This window comes from Monodelphis domestica, chromosome 2, assembly GCF_027887165.1.
Source record: "Monodelphis domestica isolate mMonDom1 chromosome 2, mMonDom1.pri, whole genome shotgun sequence".
In the NCBI taxonomy this organism is placed as follows: Eukaryota; Metazoa; Chordata; class Mammalia; order Didelphimorphia; family Didelphidae; genus Monodelphis; species Monodelphis domestica.
This window is the reverse complement of record NC_077228.1, coordinates 224611167-224634169: the sequence shown is the minus strand read 5'-3', so window position 1 is coordinate 224634169 and position 23003 is coordinate 224611167. Positions and strand designations below refer to the sequence as shown.

General features: G+C 37.4%; 2 protein-coding genes across 11 annotated transcripts in view; one reads left to right on the top strand and one right to left on the bottom strand.

Annotated features, from left to right (window-relative positions):
- ARSG (arylsulfatase G) overlaps positions 1–23003 on the top strand; it is a 215623-nt gene that overhangs the window by 4828 nt on the left and 187792 nt on the right. For 3 of the 6 annotated variants that reach the window (XM_007482752.3, XM_056817253.1, XM_056817254.1), the window contains exon 1: positions 16698–16832. The exons of 1 other annotated variant lie outside the window; for it this stretch is intronic. The gene's annotated coding sequence lies outside the window, so the exon portion shown is untranslated. Of the gene's footprint in view, positions 1–16697; positions 16833–23003 lie in introns of those variants that run through there. 2 more of the 6 variants (XM_016430681.2, XM_007482741.3) reach the window with 2 other exon arrangements.
- The window catches only part of SLC16A6 (solute carrier family 16 member 6), a 40992-nt gene continuing 32642 nt past the window's right edge, over positions 14654–23003 (bottom strand). For all 5 annotated transcript variants that reach the window (XM_007482735.3, XM_056817262.1, XM_056817260.1 and 2 more), the window contains 2 exons: positions 19089–19898; positions 14654–16809 (listed from right to left, as the gene is read on the bottom strand). In XM_007482735.3, the coding sequence (XP_007482797.2) occupies positions 16562–16809; positions 19089–19898 (1058 nt within the window). In that variant the 3' untranslated portion in view covers positions 14654–16561. The remainder of the gene's footprint in view (positions 16810–19088; positions 19899–23003) is intronic.

Sequence of the window (23003 nt, the reverse complement as noted above, 5' to 3'; positions counted from 1 at the left end):
TGTCTAATTCATACCCCTTCCTATAACTCCTCTCTTATCCTGTCCTGTTGCCCTGCTAGTTGGAAATTGGCTTACTTTCCAAAGGTCCCTCCCTTGTACCTTCCTCATCTTTTAATCTGCCTTTCCAACAATCCCTTCCTTATCCCCTCAATAGTCTCCTTCTATTATTCTCTCAGTCCCCCAAGGGGATTCCTGGTCCCCTCTTCTCCCATCCCACTTCCCTCCTGTTTCTCTGTACTTAAAAAGAAAAAATTTACCCTTCTCCTTGTGCATGTTGCTCTCTCTGTATCCTAGGTCTGATGAAAGTAGGTTTCTAATACTACCAGCCCTCCACCCACTCCTCCCCTTCTACATGACAGTTTCTTCACTCATTCCTCCTCCATATGAGATAGCCATTCTGGTCTATTATACTACCATTTCAGCCTTGAGTTTTCTATCATACCTACCCCTTCAAAGTACCCAGGCAATGATGCCATTCCCAGGGGTTACAGATATCATTTTCTCATATAGGAATCAGAGTTTGACCCTTTGGGTTGCTTATGATTAGTCTTGCATTACCTGTATATGTGTCTTTTAGATCAAATTTCCTGCTGAGTTCTGGATTTTCACTCAGGAATAGTTGAAACTCATTTAATTTATTAAATGTCTATTTTTTACTTTTTATAATTATGCTCATCTTTGCAGGATGTTATTCTTGGTTGTAAGTTCACTTTTTTTGCTCTACAAAATGCTTTATTCCATTACCTGTGTTCTTTTAATGTTGTGGCTGCTAAGTCTTATGTTATTCTGATTGTAGCTTCACATTACTGAATTTTTTTTCTTGTTATTTGTAGTATTTTCTTCTTAATCTTGGTTGCATTTTCATCTTTGGGTCTCTTTGTGGTGGTGACTGGTAGATTCTTTCGTTTTCTATTTTGTACTCTGATTCTAGAATTTCTGGGCAGTTTTCACTGATGTATTAGAGTTTAGTGTGTAAACTATCTTTTTGATCATAATGTTCCTAGAGTCTAACCATTCTTCTGTTGTCTCTCCTTAATCTATTTTCCATATCAGTTGTGATAAAATGTTTCATACATTCTTATATTAGTTCATTTTTAAAATTTTACTTTATTATTTCTTGTCATAGGAGATCATTAGCTTCCCCTTTTCCAATTTTAGCTTGTAACAGATCATTTTCTTCCATGAGTTTCTAGATCTTGTTTTCCATTGGATGATCTTTCTTCTATCATATTCTCATATTGTTCTTATTTTCCCCCCTGATTTTACCCTCAACTTCTTTTATTTGGTTTTGGGTTCTTTCTAAAACTCTTTTTGAGTTTGTGGCCATTTATTGTATTTCTTTGCTATTTTTGAAGTAGGTGTTTATATTTCACTGTTCTCTGAGTTCGAGCCAAGGCCTTTTCTGATTCCATAATAGCTTTCAATAGTTAGGTATCTTTCTCCTTTCCTTGCTCAATTTTAATTAATTTATTTTTAATTTTAGAGTCCAGGCCAATAGACTTGATTATTGGCTTTTTGCAGAGTTCCACAGTTCCTACTATGTTGAGGTATGTAACCTCAGGTTTCAGGATTATTTTTGTGTTTGTCTCTTCCTGGGTCCTATTTAGTTCTTTCAGTTTTTATAGTCCAGGGTCAGATGTACTCCTCATTACCAGCTCAAGCCCCCATCTGTGATTGACCTCAGGTGCTCTAATTGAAGCTCATGGGCAGTTCTGTCACTGCAACTACAAGTAGCAACCAGGGGCTCCACTCTCCTGGGAGTGACCAATTAATGGAGTCTCAATCCCTTAGCAACCACACTGATGCACACTCTTTCCTCACTCCTCCTCTCCTGCTACCATAGCCCAGGACAGAGCAGGTGTCTAGTATGTGTTCCTCCAGTCTCCAAAGCCCCGTTTGTTAGCAATAAGGCTTGAGTTCCTGCCCTTAGGACCTGGATCTGGGAGACTCTGTGGTGTCTACTCCTTTAATTCCCTGCTGTGGGTCAGCAAATGATAGTAGGGATTCCAGTGGTATCCTTAGGGATAAAAGCAACCAGGGTCAGCAAGCAAGGAAAGGTTGCTAATCCTGTCCCACAGGGTTGCCTTATAGATTCCACTGTTTCCTCTACTCCAGGGCCTATAGCAGTGAGACTGAGGCCAGGAAAGTCAGAAATCTTCCTCCATAATTGTTCTTGCCTGTTCAGCTTCACTTTGGACTTCTGTTTTGCCACTTTTGGTGTTGAGTTAGTGGAGTTATTTTTGGTTGTTTGTGGGGAGTAGTAGAAGGGTGAGGAAGTTCACAACCCTAGGTTCTTCTTTTAATGATGCTTCTGCTTTATTTATTTTTTGGCATTAGTACCAAATAGAGTTGTTTGGGTTTTTGTTTTTTTTTTTGCTTTTGTATATTTTTATTTATTTATTTTTTACCATTTATATATTTTAACAAATTTCCACATGTTTTCTGAAGCTATATGATCAAACTTATTTCCCTCCCTCCTTTCCCCCTCCTTCCTGGTGATGGGAGGTGATTCAATCTAGGTTATACATGTATTATCATGCAAAAATATTTCCATATTGTTCACATTTTAAAGTGAATAATTTTATAAAACCCAAACCAAAGAACACAAACCCAAATAAACAATTGAAAAATAGTATGCTTTCATCTGTATTCTGATTCCAACAGTTCTTTCTCTGGAGGTGGATAGTATTCTTTGTCATAAGCCTCTCAGGATTGTTCTGGAATCATTGTATTGCTGATCATATCTAAGTTTATTACAGTTGATCATTCCACAATATTGCCATTACTGTAGTACCAAATAGTTTTGATGATTACTAGTTTATGAAGTAACTTGAAGCTCTGGAGTTCCATTCTTCCTTTATACCTACTTTTTTCATTATTTCTTTTGCGATCCTATGTTTTTTGTTCCTCCAAATTAATTTTATTATTCTTTCTAGCTCTAAAAATTACGCCTTTGATAGTTCAATTGATGTAGCATTAAATCTGTAAGTTATTTCAGTTAGTACCATTATATTTGATTTATTGATGTCATTTAACTATGAATAACTATTACAATTTAAGTCATTCCTTTTTAAAAAATTCTTACCTCCTGCCTCAGAATTGTTACTGAGTATTGGTTCTAAGGCAGAGGAGCAATGAGGGCTAGGCAATTAGGGTTAAGTGATTTGCCCAGGGTTGTATAGCTAAGAAGTGTCTGATGCCAGATTTGAACACAAGCCCTTCCATTTCTAGGTCTGGCTCTCAATCCACTGAGCCACCTTGCTGCCTAATTTTCATATTTTCTTTGCCAATTTTTGTTAAAATTGTTTGGAAAGACATATAAGAGGAAAAACACTATTTATCACATATTTATAACCATTCCTTGCCTAACTTTATTACTTAGTTTGGCAAAAACATTACCTTCACCAAATTAATATTCCAGGCAGCACTAAGCTCAGATTTTGGGAGACATTTATACACATCTTTGACTGTTGTCCAAATGATACTGCAGTAGGATTTGGTTATAATATATATATTTTTTAATTCTTTTTAAAAAAATTTTTTAAATAATATTTTATTTGATCATTTCCAAGCATTATTCATTAAAGACAAAGATCATTTTCTTTTCCTGCCCCCCACACCCCATAGCTGATGCGTGATTCCACTGGGTATCACATGTGTTCTTGATTCGAACCCATTGTCATGTTGTTAGTATTTGCATTAGAGTGTTCATTTAGAGTCTCTCCTCTGTCATGTCCCCTCAACCGCTGTAGTTGGGCAGTTGCTTTTCCTCCGTGTTTCTACTCCCACAGTTTGTCCTCTGCTTATGAATAGTGTTTTTTCTCCTAGATCCCTGCAGATTGTTCAGGGACATTACACCGCTACTAATGGAGAAGTCTATTATGTTCGATTATACCACAGTGTATTAGTCTCTGTGTACAATGTTCTCCTGGTTCTGCTCCTCTCACTCTGCATCACTTCCTGGAGGTCGTTCCAGTCTCCATGGAATTCCTCCACTTTATTATTCCTTTTTGCACAATAGTATTCCATCACCAACATATACCACAATTTGTTCATCCATTTCCCAATTGAAGGGCATCCCCTCATTTTCCAATTTTTGGCCACCACAAAGAGCGCAGCTATGAATATTTTTGTACAAGTCTTTTTGTCCATTATCTCTTTGGGGTACAGACCCAGCAGTGCTATGGCTGGATCAAAGGGTAGACATTCTTTTATGGTCCTTTGGGCATAGTTCCAAATTGCCCTCCAGAATGGTTGGATCAGTTCACAACTCCACCAGCAATGAATTAATGTCCCTACTTTGCCATATCCCCTCCAGCATTCATTACTTTCCTTTGCTATCATGTTAGCCAATCTGCTAGGTGTGAGGTGATACCTCAGAGTTGCTTTGACTTGAATCTCTCTGATTATAAGAGATTTAGAACACTTCTTCATGTGCTTGTTAATAGTTTTGATTTCTTTATCTGAAAACTGCCTATCCATGTCCCTTGCCCATTTATCAATTGGAGAATGGCTTGGATTTTTGTACAATAGATTTAGCTCTTTTTAAATTTGAGTAATTAAACCTTTGTCAGAGGTTTTTATGAAGATTTCCCCCAATTTGTTATTTCCCTTCTGATTTTAGTTACATTGGTTTTGTTTGTACAAAAGATGTAGTCAAAATTATTTATTTTACATTTTGTGACTCTTTCTATGTCTTGCTTGGTTTTAAAGTCTTTCCCCTCCCAAAGGTCTGACATGTATACTATTCTGTGTTTACCCAGTTTACTTATGGTTTCCTTCTTTATGTTTAAGTCATTCACCCATTTTGAATTTATCTTGGTGTAGGGTGTGAGGTGTTGATCTATTCCTAATCTCTCCCACATTGTCTTCCAATTTTCCCAGCAGTTTTTATCGAATAGTGGATTTTTGTCCCAAAAGCTGGGATCTTTGGGTTTATCTTATACTGTCTTGCTGAGGTCTCTTGCCCCCAGTCTATTCCACCGATCCTCTTTTCTGTCTCTTATCCAGTACCAAATTGTTTTGATGACTGCTGCTTTGTAATATAGTTTAAGGTCAGGGATTGCAAGGCCCCCATCATTTGTGTTTTTTTTTTTCATTATTTCCCTGGATATCCTTGATATTTTGTTATTCCAAATGAACTTTGTTATGTTTTTTTCTAAATCAGTAAAGAAATATTTTGGGAGTTCAATGGGTATGGCACTAAATAGATAAATAAGTTTGGGTAGGATGGTCATTTTTATTATATTGGCTTGTCCTATCCATGAGCAGTTAATGTTTTTCCAATTGCTCAAGTCTAGTTTTAGTTGTGTGGAGAGTGTTTTGTAGTTGTGTTCATATAGTTCCTGTGTTTGTCTTGGGAGATAGATTCCTAGGTATTTTATTTTATCTAAGGTGATTTTGAATGGGATTTCTCTTTCTAGTTCTTGCTGCTGAGCTGTGTTGGAAATATATAGAAATGCTGATGACTTATGTGGGTTTATTTTGTATCCTGCAACTTTGCTAAAGTTGTTGATTATTTCAATTAGCTTTTTGGTTGAATCTCTAGGATTCTTTAAGTAGACCATCATGTCATCTGCAAAGAGTGATAACTTGGTCTCCTCCTGACCTATTTTGATGCTTTCAGTTTCTTTTTCTTCTCTAATTGCTACTGCTAGTGTTTCTAGTACAATGTCAAATAGTAGAGGTGATAATGGGCATCCTTGTTTCACTCCTGATCTTATTGGGAATGCATCTAGTTCATCCCCATTGCAGATGATATTAGCTGATGGTTTTAGATATATACTGTTTATTATTTTTAGGAACGACCCTTCTATTCCTATGCTTTCTAGTGTTTTTAATAGGAATGGGTGTTGTATTTTATCAAAGGCTTTTTCTGCGTCTATTGAGATAATCATGTGGTTCTTGTTGGTTTGCTTGTTTTTGTGGTCAATTATGTGGATGGTTTTCCTAATATTGAACCAGCCCTGCATCCCTGGTATAAATCCTACTTGATCATGGTGGATGACCCTTCTGATCACTTGCTGGAGTCTTTTTGCTAGTATCCTATTTAAGATTTTTGCATCTATATTCATTAGGGAGATTGGTCTATAGTTTTCTTTCTCTGTTTTTGACCTGCCTGGTTTTGGAATCAGTACCATGTTTGTGTCATAAAAGGAGTTTGGTAGAACTCCCTCTTTGCTTATTATGTCAAATCGTTTGTATAGTATTGGGATTAACTGTTCTCTGAATGTTTGATAGAATTCACTGGTGAATCCATCAGGCCTTGGGGATTTTTTCTTAGGAAGTTCTTTGATGGCCTGTTGGATTTCATTTTCTGATATGGGATTATTTAAGAATTCTATTTCTTTTTCTGTTAGTCTAGGCAGTTTGTATATTTGTATATATTCATCCATATCACCTAAATCGGTGTATTTATTGCCATATAATTGTGCAAAGTAATTTTTAATGATTGCCTTAATTTCGTCTTCATTGGAGGTGATGTCCCCCTTTTCGTCTTTGATGCTGTTAATTTGCTTTTCTTCTTTCCTTTTTTTAATTAGATTGACCAGTACTTTGTCTATTTTGTTTGTTTTTTCAAAATACCAGCTTCTTGTCTTATTTATTAAATCAATAGTTCTATCACTTTCGATTTTATTAATTTCTCCCTTAATTTTTAGGATTTCTAGTTTGGTTTTCTGCTGGGGGGTTTTAATATGATCGCTTTTGAGTTTTTTTATTTGCATTTCCAATTGATCTCTGCTCTCCCTAGTTTGTTAATATATGCACTCAGGGATATGAATTTACCTCTGATTACCGCTTTGGCTGCATCCCAAAAGGTTTGAAAGGATGTCTCCCCATTGTCATTTTCCTCGGTGAAATTATTAATTGTTTCTATGATTACTTCTCTAACGAAACGATTTTGGAGTATCATATTGTTTAATTTCCAATTAGTTTTTGATTTGGTTTTCCATGTACCATTACTGATCATTATTTTTATTGCCTTGTGATCTGAAAAGGCTGCATTTATTATTTCTGCTTTTCTGCATTTGTGTGCCATGTTTCTGTGACCTAATGTATGGTCAATCTTTGTGAATGTGCCATGTGGTACTGGGAAGAAGGTGTATTCCTTTTTATCCCTATTTATTTTTCTCCATATGTCTATTAATTCTAATTTTTCTAAGATTTCATTCACTTCTTTTACCTCTTTCTTATTTATTTTTTTATTTGATTCATCTAAATTTGATAATGGTTGGTTTAAGTGTCTCACTAATATGGTTTTACTGTCTATTTCTTCCTTCAATTCTCCTAGTTTCTCCATTAAAAATTTGGGTGCTATATTATTTGGTGCATACATGTAGATTAGTGATATTTTCTCATTATCTAAAGTCCCTTTTAACAAAATATAATTACCTTCCCTATCCCTTTTGATCAAGTCTATTTTTGCTTTGGCTTTATCAGATATCATGATTGCAACGCCTGCCTTCTTTCTGTCAGTTGAGGCCCAGAAGGTCTTACTCCATCCTTTAATTCTGACCTTGTGGGTGTCTACCCACCTCATGTGTTTCTTGAAGACAACATATGGTAGGGTTTTGGATTCTAATCCATTCTGCTATTCGTCTACATTTTATGGGTGAGTTCATCCCATTCACATTCAAAGTTATGACTGTCACTGGTGGACTCCCTGGCATTTTGATATCCTTCCCTAATTCTAACCTTTCTTCTTCAGCTCTGCCTTTTAGTCCAGTGATTTACTTTAAATCAGTCCCCCTTGTCCCCTCCCTTGATATGTTTCCCTTTCTAGTGTAAATCTTGAAATCTCTCAGACTTGTGAATGTTAAAAATTTCCCCATCAGGGAATTATCTACTGATAAACATTCCACATTTTGATGTGAGAACTTGCCAGGATCAGAAATGGGAGGACCTCTACTCCACCCGTACTTAAGACTGCTTTGGGGAAGAGATCAGAAATGGGAGGACCTCTACTCCACCCGTACTTAAGACTGCTTTGGGGAAGAAAACTCCTTGCTAAACAAAAGAAAGTACTTGGATCCATGCTTATGGTGGGGCAAGGAGTTCTTTGAGCCAGGCCTGTTTTTAGAATTGATACAATGGGATGCTAAGTGCCTATAAAGGTGGGGCAATTTGTGAACTACGTAGACCTAAAAGGTGAAAACTTACTCAGAGGTTTTCTCCTAATGAAATTAGTCGACACAGCAGCATTTTTTTTCTCTCTTACTAAAGAGATTAATCTACTCAGCTGTGAATTCAAAATGGGTTGTGTTTTGGAAAACATCTACAGTGATTGGTAGATGTAGGGACTTAGGGGAGGTGACATGGGAGAAAAACCCCTATATAAGAAAAAGCAGAATCTCTTGGATATATTCCTTTTGGAGAATTCCTTTTGGAGGATCTCTGATGAGGACCTCTTGGGAAGAATCTCTTGAGAGAGGCTCTGGAGAAGGGAAACTCTTGGAGGACAATATCTAAGGAGGTCTCCCTGGAGCTCCTCTAAGGGGACTCTGTCCCTCTGGAGGCTCTGGAGAGAGGCCCTTTGGAACAGTCTCTGGCTGGAAGGCTCTCTGGTGAAGCCAGTTGAGATGGAACTGGCCTGGTGTTACTAGAATCTTTGTTTAGTCAGACCTTGTGGTGAGTGTTAAAAAACTGACTGATTTCTCTCTTAAGACTCAGGTGTAGGCCATATTGGCTTGAGGCCCTTCATACTTATTCCTTTATTACTCTCTCTTTCTTTGATTACTCATTGTATTGTTAATTAAAATCTCTATAAAACCCAATTGACTTGAGTATTTGAATAATTGGGAATATTTCCCTGGTGACCACCTTATATTTGATTTAAAACCCAAGACACTGTAGTGAAACATATTTCTGCGGTCAAATTTACTCACCCTCTCTTATATCTATCACAATTTATATCTTCCACTATTTTAATCACTACAGTTTAAGACCTCAACCATTTTAAATCTCACACTAGTCCCTCCCTTTTTGTTCCCTCCCCCTCCTCCCTCTTCTTCCCTCCCTTTTTTGTGTTCCCTCCTCCTTCCCCCCTTGGTTTTCCCTTCTCCCTTCCCTTGTTGGATAAGATAGAATTCACGATCCCAATGGATCTGGATGTTCTTCCCTCTCAGAGTTGATTTCCCTGAGAGTAAGGTTTAAGTAAAAACTCTCTTCCTCTCCTTCTTATAGGAATTTTCTTCCCCTCTCCTCCCCTCCCCGTGTGAATCTGTGTGAGAAAGATTATTCTATTTGGTCTTTCTTTTCCCCCTATTTACACATTACATTTTCCCCACATGTTAGTATACATAGATTGATATAAATGTAGTCCTTGTAGAAGAGAGTTTGGGTAAAAGAAAAAGATAACATTTTTCTCCTTTTCCCTTTCCTTCGTATTTACCTTTTCAGGTATTCCATGCTCTTTGTTTTTCGATATCGAAATTTCCACAGAGCTCTGGTCTTTTCTTTGCAAAAACTTGGAAATCTTCTATTTTGTTGAATGCCCATACTTTCCCTTGGAAGTATATAGTCAGTTTTGATGGATAGCTGATTCTTGGTTGAAGACCCAGCTCTCTTGCCTTTCTGAAAATCATGTTCCATGCCTTATGATCATTCAGAGTGGAACTTGCAAGGTCTTGTGTGACCCTGATTCGCATTCCTTTATATCTAAATTGTCTTTTTCTGGCTTCTTGTAGGATTTTTTCTTTTGTTTGAAAGCTTTGGAATTTGGCAATTACATTCCTGGGAGTTGTCTTTTGGGGAGTTAGTGTAGAGGGTGTTCTGTGAGCTCTGTCAGTGGCTGTATTGCCCCCTTGTTCTAGAATCTCTGGGCAATTTTCTTTGATTATATCTTGTATTATGATGTCGAGTTTGCTGTTTATTTCTGGCTTTTCTGGAAGTCCAATTATTCTTAAATTATCTCTTCTTCCTCTATTTTCCAAGTCTGTCACCTTGTCAGTGAGATATTTTATGTTCTCTTCTAATTTTTTGATCTTTTGGCTTTGCTGTATTTGATTCTTGCTCTTTTACCTGCTCGTTGTCTTCGAGTTGCCTAATTTTGACCTTTAAAGCCTGGTTTTCCTTTTCAGTTTGGTCAAACTGGCTTTGTAGATGCATGAATTTCTTTTGCATTATTTCCCACTTTTCCTCCCAGAAGGCTTCCATCTTTTTGATCCTTTCCGATTCAAATTCTTCATGGGTTTGTGGAGAGTTTCCATTTCCTTTGGAAGATTTTGGAGCATTTGCTTGTGTTTCCTCTTCTATCTCCTCTGTGTTTTGTATTTTTGCTCCATAAAATGTGTCCAAAGTCACCCCCTTCTTCTTGTTTTTCTTGGAATTTGGGGGCTTTTGTGCTTCAGTGTAGTTTGCCATCTCTATCTGAGTGGGGAGGACTAGCTTTTCTTATCTCTGTCTGGTGTTCAGAGGTTTTAGCCCTAGGCAGAGTGTCCGTTCTATGCAGTTGTTGTTCTGTCTTCCTGGGGAAGCCAGGAATTGTTGTTGGTGTTTCCCTATTACTGCCCTCCTCAGTTCCCTCCTGATGCTTCTCTGTTGCCTTACTTCCATGCTCTGAGCCTGGCTCGGCCCTTTCCCCGGGGTGTTTGTTTCTGTGCCTTAGCTGGCCAGGAGAGCCAGCACTCTGAGGGGGGAGGGGCCGTGGCTTCCCGGAGCTCTGAGGGCTCCTGAGAAGGTTAACTTTCTCTGGGTTGAACTGAGTATGCTTTGAGGCCGGGACCTTGAGACTCGGATGGAAGGATCCAGCCAGGGGGCTGCAGGCTCCCCCGTCTCTTTCTGTTTCCCTGCTGTCTGGGTGCCCCTGCGACTGGGTCAGGTTGTTTTCAGGATGTGGCCTTCAGAATAGCGGGCTCCTGAGGCCCTTTTGCCAGCCCTGAGGGTTACTGTTGTTTCAGAGGACTCTGCTCTCTGAGGGGGGAGGGGCTGTGGCTTCCTGGAGTTCTGAGGGCTAGTGATAGGATTAACCTCAGACTGAGTATGCCCTGAGGCAGGGACCTTCAGTGAGATTCAGATGGAAGGATGTGATCAGGGGCCTACAGGCTCCTCCTGCCTCTCTGTTTCCCTGCTGTCTGGGTGCCCCCTTGACTGGGCCAGGTTGTTTTCAGGATGCGGCCTTCAGCTCTGAGGCCCTTTTGCCAGCCCTGAGGGTTACTATTGTTTCAGAGGACCCTGCTCTCTGAGGGGGGGGCGTGGCTTCCTGGAGCTCTGAGGGCTCCTGATAGGATTAACCTCAGACTGAGTATGCCCTGAGGCAGTGACCTTCGGTGAGACTCAGATGGAAGGATCTAGTCAGGGGGTTACAGGCTCCCCCATCTTTCTGTTTCCCTGCTGTCTGGGTGCCCCCCTCGACTGAGTCAGGTTGTTTTCAGGAAGCGGCCTTCAGGATAGCCAGCCCTGAGGCTCTGAGGTTCCCTCTGCTGCCTCAGACTAAGCGCTCTGGGTTGGGGGGATGGGTCCTGGGACCTTCCTTCTGCCTACCCCTTAGGTCCGAGTGATCTCGTGTTCTGGCTTTTGGGGGGGCTGTACCTTTTGATCCAGGTCCAGGAGGAGGATTCCCAGGGTCTATGCTGTTGTTTGTTTTGAATTTCGGTGCCTTAGGAGCATATAGTTTGAGTTCGGTAGGGAAGGATTCTGAACTTTAGCTTTCTCTAAGCCGCCATCTTGACCAGAAGTCTGGTTATAATATATTAATGATGTTGATATCAAACAACATTGGTAAGGGCAATAATGCTTGATAATTTTATTACATTTTGTGAATAAACAATTTATTTTCCTTAATCACTTCAGGGAATACTAAAAATATCTTTAAGTTATTAATATAAATCACATATTGGGGGCAGCTAGGTGGCTCAGCAGATTAAGAGCCAGGCCAAGAAATGGGAGGGTCTGGATTCAATTTTGGCCTCAGATACTTCCTAGCTATGTGATCCTGGGTGAGTCACTTAACTCTCATTGCCTAGCCATTACTACTCTTCTGCCTTGGAACCAATACATAGTATTAATACTAAGATGGGCAGGAAGGGTTTTTTTTAAAATTACATATTGCTAGTCTTACTTATAGCATGGAGCAGCAGAGAAATCAATGGATATGAAGTCACAACCATGTAACCAACTTTTAATAAAAGGGCAAACGAATATAGGATCCCTGGGAATGGCAGCAACCTCCTCCCCCCACAACAAACCTCCTAAAACATTCCACTGATTCTGCTTCTGTCACAGCCTTCACCATTATTATCCATGGTAGTGACTCCTATAAGGGTCAACAATCTCTACCATCTAGCAGCTAACAACCACCTATAGGGCATTCAAGTTAGACTAACAGAAGCAACAAGAACTCTGAGGGAGAGACAGGAGGTTACTTGTGCCACCTTGATTACCTTCTCCTCTCAGATCCTAGTGGAGATAGCTCAGGACCAAGAGCCTTGGGAATTGCAGTACTTCTGATTAAGTGCCCATAACCATCACTCTGGGAAGCCACCTCTGTGAGTAAAAGGCCTGGCAAATGTGGGTGCTATAGTCACAGGTAAAGAAGATTCAGAAAAGAAATTCTTGCAATCAAAATCTTTGGCCTGGTCAAATGGCTCAACATTAGAAACTGATTTAATTTTATCAGAGGCAGGTAGGTGGTGTGGTGGGTAGAATGGTTTGGCCCTGACTCATAAAGACCTGAACTCAAATATGGCATCATACAGAAAAGAAAAATGAAAAATGTTGGAGGGAGTGTGGGAAAAAATGCACCACTGGTGGACTTGTGAACTGATTCAACCATTATGGAGAACAATTTGAAAATATGTTCAAAGGGCTATAAAATTGTATTGCATACTCTTTGATCTAGCAATACCACAAAGAGATCAAAGTAGAGGGAAACGGATCTATTTGTACAAAAGTACTTATAGCATCTTTTGTGGTGAAAAAATTAGAAAGCTGGGGATCTCCATCAATTGGTGAACGGCTAAACAATTTGTGGAATGATTGTAATGAAATACTATTGAGCTATAAGAATGATCAAAATGACTTTAGAAAAATCTGGAAAGACTTACATGAACTGATGCAGAATAGAATTATCAGAACCAGGAGAACATTATACACAGTAATAGCTCTGATCAACTTGATGCTCTGATCAACAATGATCAACTGTGAATGACTTGGCTATTCTCAGTAATACAGTGATTCAAGAAAGCTCCAAGGACTCCTCCTCCAGAGATGAAAAATCTCCCCCTCCAGAGAAAGAATGGATGGAATCTGAATGCAGACTGAAGCATACTATTTTCTTTGTGGTTGGTTTTTTTTCCTGTCTGTCTATCTATCTATTTATCTTCTACACCATGACCAATGTGGAATTATGGTTTTACATGATATCACATGTATAAACCTATATCAAATTTCTCACCATCTCAGGGAATGGGAAGGAGAGAGAAGGTTGAGAATTTGGAACTCAATATTTTAGAAAACTAATGTTAAAAATTGTTTTTACATATAATTGAGGAAAAAATAAAAGACAAAAGAAACAAAAAACCTCTGGACACACATCTTTTAAAAAAAATTGCACCATAAACTTATAGCTAGATGACCCTGGGCAAGTCAATTTAACTTGTTTCAGTTTCCTCAATTATAACATGGAAGTAATAATAGTACCTACCTCCCAGAGATGTTGTGAAGATCAGAGAAGCTAACATTTGTTAAATCTTGAGCACAGAGTAGATATTTAAATGATTATTTCCTTCCATTCTTTCCTTCTTAGTGGAAATGACATTAATGAAGGAGTTTTAGGGGTAGGCAGGTAGAGCAGTAGATAGGGTACTGGTCTAAAGTCAGGAAGACTCAGTTTTGTGTGTTCAAATCTGGCCTCAGACATTTATTAGCTGTGTAAGTCACAGTATAAGATGTGTAAGACCTGAGAGAAGCACTTATCCCCAGTTGCCTCAAAAAAAAGGGGAGGGGGTTTTGCCATCTGCTTTTCTGTTGTATCCATGGGACTTTTCTATCTAATTTGCCGCTAAAACTTTCTGTTTTTGTTGCTTCTCCATTAGAACATGTGCTCCTTGAGAGGAGAGACCATATTATTTATTTGTATTCCTAGTGCTTAGGATAGTGCTCAATAAATGCTTTTCTCATTCATTCACTCACTTATTCATTCATTCACTCATTTATTCAGGCTCAAATCTTAGCCCTGCCATTTACAACCTTTGTGATGTTGGACCACTGTAAGGTCCTTTTATGTAACTAAAAATGTGCTATTTCCTTGATCTTTGTATTATTTTTGGCAAATTCATTCTCCTGCTAGGATAATGGTTTAAAAACATGATCACTTCATATACTTAAATTATAACAGATAAAGATTTCAAATATTATTTCTTTTTAAACCCTTACCTTCTATCTTAGAATCAATATTAAGCATTGGTTCCAAGGCAGAAGAGTATTAAGGGCTAGGCAACTGAGGTCAGGTGACTAGCCCAGAGTCATCAAATCAAGCTAGGAAGTATCTGAGGTCAGATTCAAATGAACTTTTTAAAAGATTGTGGTAGGTGAAAGAAATAAAACTGTGCTTGAAATAAATCATCTTCCAATGGTTTTCTACTTTGTTATTTACACAAAAAATTAGTTTTTCTAACAGAGGGCTTAGGCAACTTTGTAATAGAAGAAATTGGTCTCTTAAAAAAACTCATTAATTTATTGCAAATTTAATTATTTCCTATCAATACCAGAATTTCATTAGATATAATACTGATCAAAACAGCAACCCTGTTTTTTCCCCACTTAAAAACCTAGCATATTTATCTGCTGAAACACACATACTTGTTCATGCTATTACATTCAGAATGTACAAAGAGCAGATTTTTCAGTTATTAACATAAAAATTGATATTGGACATCTTAGGGGAAAAAAGATTATGTTGTAAAGTGCTGAAGATAAAGATACAAAACAGCCCCAAGCTCAACATTGTTCTCAAGCATAGACAGAAGAATTGTTAGATCCACTTTATTTAGTGTTGAGTGCCTGCTTTGGGGGGCATTTACATTCCCATCTACTGCCCCCCCCATTCGCTCAAAATTGTATAGATTGTCCAGTATACCTATTGCTGATAAAATGCTGTACAAAACATAGCAAGTGATGAGTGATGCCACTTTAGATGCAGCTGTGTGCATGTGCCAAACTAGGCTTGTCTTGTTTGTTCCCCTGAGTTGTCTTAAAGTAACAGCAGAGATATATAAAAGATGGGGGCAGCAAGCAAGGGCCATCACTGACCAGGTTAGATTCTATATAAATCAAAGCAAAGAGCATAGCCCACCCTGTTGCCTTCAAAGTCACCATGAAATGGAGAATACTGTACAAGTAGTAGAAAAACAACAACAAACAATAACCTATTCTTAAGATGTAAACAGTATTGTGTAACTCAAAATCATAGTCCTAAATGTCCTAATATTTCAAAAATTCAATTATTTTTTTTTAAACCAGAAATGCCTTGACTATTTAGTGTAATACAAAAATTCTCAAGTATTTTTAGGAGATTAAAAGAAAAAATTAAACTAAATCATATCCAGTAAGGTGGTTTGCTATTCTTGCTCAAGTGGATTTTTTCTGTTTTTAAATAGCACAATCTGTGTAAAATCATTCAATTTAAAGCAAAATTAGGATATCATTACAGTCTGAGTTTTCAAGACAGTAATTTTACAAAACAAAAGATTTTTGAGGCATTGAAAGGATAGCTGAAAGAGGTAAAATGCATTTTACTAGTTTTCACATTTAATTTCTTATAATAACTATCACCTTTAACCATCCTAAAATAACTTAAAAATAAATACTGGTTTAAATTTAAGATACTACAATCACAGATATAGGAATAACTCAAAATGATAGGAAATATATTTGGGAACACAGTTCTAGGAAAAGTATTTTGTATTAAAATACTTATGATAAAAACTGGCCATAAAAATAAGTGGTAATCTTCACATTTATCCAATTCAAGTTGTTATTGTTATTTCACAATTCCTCAGTTTATTGATAAACTATTTGGTCTAAAATTCTACATCAAGTGAATCCATTTAGAAAAATAAAAGCCCATGTTTTTGCCAAATGGAAACATCAATGCTATGATTTTTTAAAAAATTATTCATATTTATCTATCACTCACTTTCCTATAAAGATTAAGGAATTTTCAGACGTGTTTAAGAATTCTTGGATGGTCAGCTCTTTGCACATGGGCTACAGTTATTTCATAAGATCCCAGTTTTATCACATGGGAATGAGAGCTGTGGAAACACTTTGATGATGCTTAGCACCTCTTTAGAAACAGGAATGTGAAGGTCTAACCCCTCCTCATCTTGCTAATGACTTACAATCAGATTTTGAATGGAAGCTTTTTTTGATTGTGTCTTTTTGGCTAACTTAAAAACAAACTGAAAAAGAAAACTTTTCAAAAAGATGTTGATAGTCCCATTCACATATACATTCCTGTTAAGATGTAGTTTCTGAAAGTGGGAAAGAAAGAGTAGTCAGTCACCTTTTCCTCACCGTCCTATTATTAACCCAGTATTTAATATTATATGAATGACAGTTATCATACTATGTTATCTTTCTTGTTTCCTTTGTTTTCATGTTTCCCAAGGTCCATTTCAAGAAAATCTTCAGGAGTATCTTGTAAGGCTTTTGCCTGCTGTCCATCAGACTTTTCTTCATCTTGCGGGCGCCGACACAGTCCAACTTTGCATGGTCTCACAAATGCCAGAAATATAGCTGCTACTGCCATGCCAGCTGCACAGGAATAGAAAGCTGAAGCACACTTCTCGGTGTAATCCACTAAAAGACCTGGGGAAAGGGGAACATGACATGTAAGAAAAGTTTTCAGAATAATAATGGATACCTTTTCCTGAATCCCACTTATTGAGAAAACATTCTTGTTTATTTGCTTTGTTTTAAGTGGAAATGTTCGATTCACTACTTCCTAAAGAGAGCAAAGACCAAAAGAAAGGACCCACATATACAAAATATCTTAGCAGCAATTTCTGTTAAGTAAGGAATTAGAAACTAAGGTGGGGGTAGGGAGGAGGGAGAATGAAGAATAGCTGAACAGATTATGATCTATTAATGTCAGGGATTATTATTGTCTCTTAAGACAGGATGAAAGGCATGAATTTAGAAAAGCGAGGGAAGACTTGTATGAATTACTATAGAGTGAAGTTAACAGGAAAACAATTTCTATAATGACTACAGTATCATAAAGGAAAACAACTTTGAAACAATAAATAATACTGATCAATGTAATGCCCAATCATGACTTCAGAAAACTAGTGAATATTGCTTTCTCATTTCTTAGCAGAGGTATATTGGACTAAAGCTATAGAATAAGACATGTATTTTTAGATACCACCAAGGTATGACTTTGTTTTGTTTGTACTTATTAATTACAATTAATTATTTTTTGGTGAGGAGAAGATTTGTGGTCAGGGGTAGGAGATAGTGAGTGATACAAAAGAGAAAAACAATTTTGATTAAAAATATAAGTACGCAAAAATAAATATAAAAGCACAAGGGGAAGTTCTGGAGGGGCAACACGAACAAGGTTATTTGTTGTTGATAAAAAAATTGGTATTATTGTTTTCAATTTAATATGTACTTTAAAAAACACAAATTATATATAACATACACAATTGAGATTTATAGTTTCATATAGAATCCTTTCTATTCTATGGATCTCAAAATGTTCACATTTGCTGATATTTGCCAAATGCAAATTAAAATAAGAAACTTTTAAAAGAAATTGTGGAGGGAAGAAATCTTAACTAGAACACAGCTATAGGATTAGTTTCAAGAAGAATTAAGATAATCTGTAACATAAGAAAATATCTCCCAAGTACCAAAAAAAATTTTCAACTTGTAAATGGAGAAATAGCTGACTTTTTGTGTGTCAAGGAGGGTCACTTGAAACATGAAGAAAATTAGATGAAGTCTTCCTTGTAAACTCTGCTTTTTGAAGTAATGAAACCAACAAATAGACTTTCCCCCTCAAATATTCAAACATCTTTTATAAAGGAAATAACACACTATTTTTTTTAAATAACCCTTACCTTCTGTCTTGGAGCCAATAGCTCCAAGGCAGAAGAGTGGTAAGGACTAGGCAATGGGAGTCAAGTGACTTGCCCAGGGTCACACAACTGGGAAGTGTCTGAGGCCAGATTTGAACCTAGGACCTCCCATCTCTAGGCCTGGCTCTCAATCCACTGAGCTACCCAGCTGCCCCTGAAATAACACACTATTAAACCACATCATCATTAATAATCATTAATTACATCTATTTGTATATCAATGCTATAAACTATATTCATGTCCCTTTCACCAAGGACTCATGATATAGCAATTGATCAACAAGTACTTGAGTATAGCTGTGTACTGTGAACCTTTCTGAGGAATCCTTTTTTTTTAATTCTTCCAATTTTCATTATTCTAATCATTCAGATGAGATGGAGGCATAGTGGCTAGAGGGCTCACCTTAGACTGAGGAATACCACACCTTAACCATGTTAGTCGTTTAGTCATGTCTTATTCTTTGTGACCCAATGTGGGGTTTTCCTGGCAAAGATGCTGGAGTGGTTTGCCATTTCCTTCTCTAGTTTATTTTACAGATGAGGAAACCGAGGCATATAAAGTTAAGTGACTTGTCTAGTGTCTGAGGCCAGATTTGATCTCAGGAAAAAGAGTCTCCCAAATGCTAGGCCTGGCACTCTATCCCCTGTAACACATAGCTACACCCCCTTAACTATGTAAGTAGAGATAAATCACCAATCAGCCTTGGTGAAAGGCATTTCGACACATAAGATTTTTTCTTGCCAATAGAGCATCAAACATTTGGGTTCCGTCCTGACTGTGCCATTATTCAATCTGTCTTAGACTGAATTCAGTCTAAGATTCAGTCTTTGACAAGTCATTTCATTTAAGTGGAATTCAAATTAGTTAATCTCTGAGGTCCTTTCCAATTCCAAAATCCTAAGATTCTGATCTCATGAGGCACATAATACAGAATTTACAGAGTTAGTTAACTATAGCACATTTTAGAAAGCAAAATATACATAGTTACACATTTAAATTACCTGAAAGGGGTGGTCCAGCAAGTCCTGATATACTTTGAGCACAGACATAGACTCCAGCTGCAGAAGACATCTTCTCAATTCCTACTACATCATCTTCAGCTAGCAGAGGAAGATGAGTACCTGTTACTGTTCCGAGCATGAATCCAAAGAATGCACTGCATGCTATAAGACCCCAAAACTCAGAAGCAAAAGGAAAGGCACATAAAGATACAGTCAACAGAATGACACAGATAAGCTCAATATAGATCTTACGGATAGGCTTTCTATCAAGGACAAAACCAGCACTAATTCTTCCAAAAACTTCTGCCACTGCCATGGCAGATAACGTAAAAGCTGAACGATCCTTGTCAACATTCAGACTAATGCTCAGAGGAATGACATACAAAGAGGGAGCAAAGAATCCAAGTGTAGCAAACAGGCCAAAAAGTGTGTAACAAATAAAACTCTTTTCTTTCAAAATGGAAAAGTCCAATAATGAAGCTTTTTCACTTGACTTTATATCACTGGATACCAGGGTTTCTATGTCAGTCTTTGGCTCAGGTTCTGCATTGGCATTACTAGGCACGTTTTTAGGTGAGGTAGTTAATTCTACTCCTGAGTCAATGGAGTCTATTGAGGTGTGTGTTTTCTCATTTTCAAGCATATACTGCACTTCTTTCCGACTTTCAGGTGTGGGTTCTTTTGATGTTCCAGGTGTTCTGATTATAATTGGTCGAAGCAGTGCTCCACAGATGATAATGTTTAACTGTAATACGCCAATTAACAAAAGACTGTATCTCCAGCCAATTTTCTCTTTCAAAGCTGTGATGGCTAGAATATTTAGGGGAGGAGAAATAACAAAAGTTAAAGTTGATAATGATTCTAATAAGAAAACTTTTAACAGGCAATATAGATTTTATTTAGCAACCAACTTTAAAAGATAACCAGAAAGACAAGAGATGGAGAGGGAAAATTCTTATGAAGTAAACAGATGGTTTAAGAAGGGTTTGAATTTCTTGACACAGTTTAAAATATAAGGATGTGTCAATGTGAATATTTAGATGACTCACTTTACCCTTACTTTTGAGAAACTCTAGTACTAAGTACACCTTTTTGTTTGGAGGCTTCTCTATTGGATGAACGTTTTCCTCTCATGAAGCCCAGTTTTTTAGTTTGACGTTTGCCTTTAATTTGTTACAGCTGACCATTCCCTAATGCCATAGCTATTGAATGTTAGGAGGTTTACACACCTGTTTGTGGTTAGTCTTTGTAGGCTTTCCAAAAGGTATAAAGAAACTCTTGAGTTCAGTATCTCTTTAGAGTTGACACTTAGCTGTGTCTTCTCCCAGAGGAGTTAGTGCTTTCTCCCAGGGATATTGCTCCTAGAGTCTCAAGGCCTTTGGTTTTGTATGGCATTTAGCTTTACCAAAATGATAAACCTATCCCTTTTTTCCTGATTAGAGTGAGTTTTCTAACTACCTGGAAGTTCTGTATTTATTTTCAAATTAACAGATGGATACTGAAAGCTTGGGAGGATAAGGAAAGGCTTCATGAAGAAGAAATCTAAAAAATGATAGAAAGGGCTAGGCAATGGGAGTTAAGTGACTTGCCCAGGGTCACACAGCTAGGCAGGGTCTGAGGTCAGATTTGAACCCAGAATCTCCCATCTCTAGGCCTGGCTCTTAATCCACTGAGCCACCCAGCTTGTATGTTTGTTAAGGGTATATTTTATTTTATTTTTTTCCATTGTAAGTTATTTAGTCAATTTAGAACGTTATTCTTTGGTTATAAGAATCATATTCTTTCCCTCCGTAAGGGTATATTTTAAAATGACATGACAATTAGAATTTGTGAATTAAAAATAAAAGACATCTGAATAACTTAAAAAAAGAAAAACAACTCTCACCTTCTATCTTAGAACTGCTACTAAGTATTGGTTCCAATGCAGAAGAGCAGTAAGGACTAGATAATTGGGGTTAGCTATGTGACCCTAGGCAAGTCATTTAAGTAGCATGTTAGGCCAGATTTAAATCCAGGATCTCCTGTTTCCGAGCAAGGCTCTCTTATCTCCTGAACTCAAGTTAATAATCTCAAATATACATAATCAATCTAGTTTCTCTCTTCTAACTCTGCCTGGCATAGCATATTCCATCAAGACCTTCTTTGTTAGAGATTAGTTAAACTCTTGCCTTTTTTTGCAGAAATCCTAGGGCTTCTCTCTATACATTTATAGGGCCTGAAATATTATTCTAAAGGGATGGAGTGCAACTAATAAAGGATATAAGAATATGTTTATTTTATTTTTTATATTTATATACATATTTTCTACTGAATACATGTAATAAATTTCCACACAAGTTTCCCAAGTTATATAATTGAACTCATCTCCCTCCCTCTCTTTCCTTTCCCCTCCTGTGCTTGTAGGTGGCTCAGATAACCAAAACCTTAAAAAGGGAAAAAAAAAAAAGCAGTTTGTTTCTTGCCTCTGTCTTCTTTTTTCTCATTTACTTCCCATCTTTATTCCCTGCATCTGGCTTCCAACGTCATAATTTAAGAGACAGAGACTGCCTTCTCTAAAGTTACCAATAATTTCTCCATTCCTAAATTTGATATCTCTGTAAAATCTGACATTATTGAACATTCTCTCCTTCTGGATATTCATTCTGGGTTTATCTAACACTGTGAGCACCCTCTCTCTCTTTCTCTCCCCCCCCCCCCACTTTTCCCTTTCTCCCCCTCTCCCTACCTGTCTGATTGCTCATTCCCACTCTCCTGTACTTGTCAGCTCCAATGGGTTAGATTATTTTTATGAAGATGACTGAGATCTAAATACATCAAGCCTTAGTCTCTGCTAACTTTCCCAGCAATAATCATCAATTGCTTAATGGACAATTCAAACTGGATATCCCATAGACATCAACAGCTCAACATATGCAAAACAGAATTATGTTTTCTGCAATACTTGCCATTCTTCCAACTTCCTATTTCTATGAAGGACACGTTCATTTTTAAAATAACTGCCAAATCTTGTAATTTCTACTTGTACAACATCTCTCTCATGTTGCTCTGCATTCACAATCTCTCTTTTCCAACCCTACTGCTTAGGTGTGACCATGTCACTCCCCTCATTAAATTCCAACAGCTTCTAGTATCAAATATAGTCTTCTGACAGAATATCACAGAATCAAGCTCCAACTCTCCTTTCTAAACTTATTATACATTATTTTCCATCCCGAAACCTTTAGAATGGTCAAACTGACTTTCTTACTGTTCCTTATACCTCCTACTCCATCTTGTACTTGCCCTTGTACTCTGTTTTCCCATGCTGGGAATACACTACCTCAAAATCTCAACCGTTTACAATCCTTTTAGTCTTTTTAAAACTTGAAGCCTTTTATGGTTCCTGCAGCTGCTAGTACCACTCCCCCATTACCTTACATTTATTTTGCATATATTTTAATTTATACATGTCTCCTGACAAAACTTTCATTTTTATGTTTTTATGCCCAGCATCTAGCCAAAGAGGCCATGGTAAATGCACAGGGAATTCACTAACCTTTCCAGATCTTAAAAAGAAATGTAGAGAGGGCTCACAGAATGGGTAAAGCACTGTATTTAGAATTAAGAGAACAGGAATTCAAATGCAGTCTTAAGACTTTTTTGAGCTGTGTGACCCTAGGCAAGTAACTTGACCTATCTGCCTCCATTTCCTCCTCTGTAAAATTAGGATAATAACATGACATCTCAGGTTTATGGTGAGGATAAAATAATATTTGAAAGTGTTTTTTAAACCTTAAAGTAATATATAAATACTGGCTATTATTAATAAGACATAAGGAAGACCAGGTAACAGAGGAGGCATATGACAGTCTCATAAAAAAAAAATTGTCAGGAATTCATAATGAATTGAGGCTGGCAAGGGAAGCTAAGTACAAT